Source organism: Cynara cardunculus, assembly GCF_001531365.2.
Source record: "Cynara cardunculus var. scolymus isolate 2C chromosome LG 12, CcrdV1, whole genome shotgun sequence".
Lineage (NCBI taxonomy): Eukaryota > Viridiplantae > Streptophyta > Magnoliopsida > Asterales > Asteraceae > Cynara > Cynara cardunculus.
This window is the reverse complement of record NC_037539.1, coordinates 21,780,618-21,785,924: the sequence shown is the minus strand read 5'-3', so window position 1 is coordinate 21,785,924 and position 5,307 is coordinate 21,780,618. Positions and strand designations below refer to the sequence as shown.

Genomic DNA, 5,307 nt, shown 5'->3' with positions numbered 1-5,307 from the left:
GAGCCGTTGATAAGCCAATGATTTCAGAAAACGCTTCTTCGGTCAACGATGCTTGAAGGAGAATAATTGCCCGCTGATCAGCAGAGATCCATGCAGTAAAGGCTGGATTTGGCGTAGACTTGTCAGCGGTGAGAATCACCGGATCAGGTGCGTGAAGGGTCCCATCAACATGCCCTAACAGATTTTGATAAGTGAGGAGAGGAATCATTTGATTCTTCCATAAGAGATAATTGGAAGATGATAATCTGTTAGTGATCAGATGAAGAATTGTATTCATGGGTAGGGTAGCATCTTGAGAAGGAGAAGCCATGGAAAGGGAAGAGGTGCAGGAAAAGAAAAAGATGGGAAAGAAAGAGAGAACGACAGTGGGAGGGGAAGAGAGAAAGGGTGGGATTAATTTGCTCTTGATACCATGATAATGGTACTCATCACACCAATTAGGTGGAGAGACTTATCATTTATAGAAATTGAATTTACACTTTACAACCTCAAAGAATTTAAAGAGATATATGACTATACATAAACATATAAGTATGCAAAAGCTAAGTGTGTCTAATAGTCACCAACCTCACTTACCTAGTAAGATAGCAATATGGTAACATAACATTATTGGTAAACATCATCATTTCTGACCACAGTAAGAGGCCGTAAATGATTAGTTACTTGGTAAGAGGCAATAAGGGGTCGTTTACCAAACACTTACCGGGTGTCACTTACCTTAGCCGGTGACAATGACAAGGACAGTGAATCTTACCTGGTAAGAGGCATGGAAAGGAGAGAAAATCTTACCCGGTTAGAGTCTACCGGGTATGGGATGCTACCAACAATCCACTGTAATGGCAAGAATGTTACCCGATAAGGTAAGTGAGGGTAGTGACTCTCGCTGATAAGAGTTTACCCAGCAGGTATTTGGTAAACGGCCCCTAAATGTTTAGTTACCCGGCAAGAGGCAATAAATGGTTAGTAAACAGCCCCTTAGACCTAGATTTTGGGTCTGCAAACCGCACTACATTGCTAAGATTTTGCAAACCTTATTAGGTGTTAACGTATAAAGCAATGAAAAGTTTGCTCCCTGGGTTGTACCTGTACACGCTTGGGACTTCTGACTTCAAACTTTGCATTTGTAGTGATAGCCGTAGTGGACCCTAGTCCAGAAAAAACGACACAATTCTGGACGGCAAAATTTTCCGAGTCGATGGTTTGTGATATCTCTTCAACTTTCACCATTGGTAAGGTTCCCCTTGACAGCAAAGGATACAAGCCTAGGAAAGATGTATAGCTGCAGTAACACAAAAGTAGCACCATGTTTACAATTGTAGTAGTGTCATGAAGAGGGGTGAGGACGAACTATAATTCAACACTGTTCTTGTATCTAGTTTAAGGTCCGTATGGTACGGGGACAAGACAGGACATACAATATAAAAACTAGTTTTCCCACACTTGGGGCCACAATTAGACTGGACAGCACAAAACTAGGTGGGACAAAAACATAGTTTTTTTGTCCACCCAAAACAGGTGGAACGAAAATCAAGGATATGAGACAAGATAGGTAAATCCCTAAACTACCCATGTCAAACTTCCACAATTCTTTCACCCTCCTACCTCACTCTTGACAGTCTAGTCCAGTACTGTCTCATCCCGTCCAATCCTGTCAAGTTTCGTTTGTGAAACAAATGCACCCTAAAAACCACCCTACCCAAACCATGTATCAAAGGTGCATGATGATTAAAAAAACCATCTGGAAAACCATCGATTCCTTCTCTGATTATATGATTCTTTTGTCTCGTTATTATTGGTAATACAGTATCGAAGTTAGAAAGAAAAGAAGCAACAACAAAGATTGGGCCACATAAACATGAATGATACAGAGCATCACATGAATTCACCAAACAAGCATAAGCACTTTGTACAATTCTGGTTCATTTAAAGTAAGATGAGTTGGAGGAAATAGCTGTCTGGCCCATTTCTTTGTCTGTTACACATAACAATCATTTTCCAAACTTTATTATTGTATACTTTCAGTGCTATTTAGCGTAAACCAACAGAAAACTTAATGTCTTTTTAAAGTGATTTACCTAACATTAACTAGCATTCGGTGTTAACTTACAATTGTAGACCTTAAAAGAATGAGCAATGGATCCCATCAAGTCCAGGTCTCATCATAAGTGTATTACAACAATTTCCGCACAGCTCAAAAATATTTCCACCTACGTTTTTTGTGTAAATGCATAATTGAAGGTTTTACAATGAACCAAGAATGCCTAGTTCTCATGATCTTTAAACCATTTATCTTCATGTGTTTGCTATTCTACTTGATGAAAATCCCAGACTCATGTGTCCCTGTAAGTTCAGTTATCCTTAATTAATTTCTACAGCAATCTTATTGCATCAAAGGATTATGGGCTCAAAAACCATCTTGATGTTCAATGGAACTCTTCTCCAATGTAGGAACAATAACTTATTGATGTATGGATAGAATTGCAATATGGTGGTCAAATTGTTTCTATTAGGTATCCCTCTGAAGCATAAGTTATTTATTTCATGCCTATTTATTTTACACTGTATAACAATCCCATTCTCCTCTCAAGTGACGGGCCCATGCCTTTTAACTATTGTTACAAAAGACTTTCCAGACGTTACAAATTGCCAAACCAAGCCAAACGAGCACAATATATCCCACCTACAGGTGTGGCCTCGGGAGGGTAAGATGTATAGTACACAAACTTAATCTATATCTCAAATTTTGAGAAATTGTTTCCGTGATCCATACATTACAAATATATTTGTTTTTTACCCTCAAAAGAGATGTTTGAAGGTACGCTGGTGATCTCTTCAATGTCGATCCACCCCTGATCCTCTCTACTTTTCCTAGTTTGCTCACCTCTTCTAAGTTCCAATTTTTTTATTTCTGTTTGCTACTCTCGTCATGCCTCTTTTCGAAGAAGTCAGGGTGAGCACCACCACACCACTACCTCTCTGAAAGTTGAATCTATCATTATTTAACTATAGATTCACAGTCTTAACTTGTAAACATAAAACTAGTGAACAGACTTTTGATTCTTGAATTCATGCAAAAGCAGAAATTTCCAACCACGATATTGATACATTGAAAACATGGAACCAACATTATTGTGTTCATAGCACTTACCAGGTTCCGCTAGAAAAAGGTTGAAAATCCAAATAATTTTTTGAAAAATTTGACAAGTAATTAAGAAATGAAATCTAAAAATCTAATGGGATTAAAACAATCCGTGCATGATAATTTGAATGTTAACCGCTGAATGAAGAACTAAGACTCTAGAGGAAGGATTATTGATTCGATGAACAACTAGATCAATTAACAGCAATAATATTGATTTAACTTTAAACAAACATAAAAAGTATATAACTTACGCCAAAATCCATTTTCCGTTGAGAAGACTAAGAGCCTCCGTCGGTGCCGGAGTCGGATTCTTCGCCTCTAGCTGCGTAATCAACTCCACAACTTCCGCCCTAGTTTCACTCGTGGCACTCAATCCACGGGTCGTCCCATAAAACGTATCAACCAATTGCTTCTTCAACAAATCAATCTCTGTTGGCTCCTTGTACGGCACTGGCTCCTCCTCTGCCACCGCCGATGAAGATTCGTTAGACTCTGGTTCCCAATTCTCTTCAGTACCAGCACGCACAGTGAAATTGAATTTCTTTTGGACTCCTCCAGCAAAAAGAAGCTTCGATTTTGCCGAGTTCTTCACGGGAAAGCTCATAGAATTAACCAAAAAGCTCGAGAATCGCGAGCTGGGTTTCGGGTACGACAACGCCAACACCGAACTGGAAGGAAATCGACTAATCAGAGAAACGCCGGCCATTTTTGCTACAAAGAATATACAGAGTACGTGTAACGCTAAATGACTAGAGACTTGTTTGAAGGTACAAAACGAAACGATTTATGTAGAGCAAGCAGCAACGATAATATTTTATTAATTTCATAAATATTTCTTTCTCGGAATTTTTGGGTAATAATATCGGAATATGCTGGGTTTAAAAATAAATATGATATATTATCTATACTATTTTATTAAGCAAATTTAACAAAAGACTTGAGTCTTTAAAAAGTACAAATTTTAAAACATAAGTCAAAATGACGATTCAGACAATTCATCGCTCCCAATACGACGATTCAGACAATTCCTCACTCCCCAAAATGACGATTCACTCGAATCATCAATATATTAAAGCGAGGTTCCATCATCTTCTTTAATCTTCTTTCGTCATTTCTTCAATCGTGCTTCTATCGTCATTTCTGACCTGTCTTCCATCGTCTTCTTCGAAATATGACCTGTCTTCCATCGTCTTCTTCAACGTTCAATCCATCTCCAGGTAATTATTTGGTTTGTTTTTATCATTCATGTACAACTCAGAAATCAAAATTTTCAGATACCCATTAGGGTTTATGGAGTCAAGATTGGGCAAAAGCTCATGAACCCATGAATCAAAAGATATAGATCACTTCCAGGTAACCTCTTTTACGATATTCTGTTCGTATAAAGGACATCAACTTATCAGTTATTCGAGTACCATGAGGAAGAAAGAAACGACTTCCTGGGCTGAAACATATAGAAAGAAAAATAATTAAATACAGTAGACAAACAAGAGATATAAAGAAATTTCCTGAAATGCACTTACCTAAGAGGATGGAAAAAAGAAAAGTTCCTGCTTTTTTCCCAGCTTTCTATGGTCATATTTTTTGGCTTCTTCCAACAGAGCTGAAATAATTTTATACACTCATTTATAAATATTCAATATGTAAAAGAGCAAGGACCACCCAATTCCCCCTACCTCAATTTTTTCTACTTTTTAAACATCTCCAGAAGAAATAAAATAAATGAGCATTAAGGCAACATAAAATAGTTCGATGACGATCAATTTTGTCAAGATTGAAGAATGGGTTGTCAAGATTCAAGAATGGGTTGAAAATGTGTCAAGATTCAGTAGGCTTGAACAAAGTGTTCAAGCATATCTACCACATTAACTGCAGACTAAAGATCAAAATTTCACATCCCGTTTACAAGACCACTTTGATTAAGTTCATTTGACAATGTAAATGGTTAGTCCTTAAAAGTGGCTAGAATAACAAAAATTACAAACATGTAAAGAGAAGATCAATAAACATGAAGGATGATAAACAAGCATGAACAGTCTGTTTATGACTCAAATTTCCACCAGGGTGTACATAAACTATCAAGATTTTTCTTACCCTCCTAATTTATGAAATGTGGCATTATATGTTCCATTATAGAAGATTGTATGCTCATATTGTGTTTTAAA

At 37.3% G+C, this 5,307-nt stretch overlaps 1 protein-coding gene across 1 annotated transcript; it reads right to left on the bottom strand.

Annotated features, from left to right (window-relative positions):
- Positions 1 to 557: 557 nt before the first annotated feature.
- Positions 558 to 3,918, bottom strand: LOC112522961 (light-induced protein, chloroplastic-like). Its single transcript, XM_025132334.1, has 2 exons — positions 3,394 to 3,918; positions 558 to 1,279 (listed from the first exon to the last, which is right to left on the bottom strand). The coding sequence occupies exons 1-2, from the start codon at positions 3,846 to 3,848 to the stop codon at positions 1,042 to 1,044; spliced, it is 693 nt and encodes a 230-aa protein (XP_024988102.1). The 5' UTR covers positions 3,849 to 3,918; the 3' UTR covers positions 558 to 1,041.
- Between the last annotated feature and the right edge of the window lie 1,389 nt (positions 3,919 to 5,307).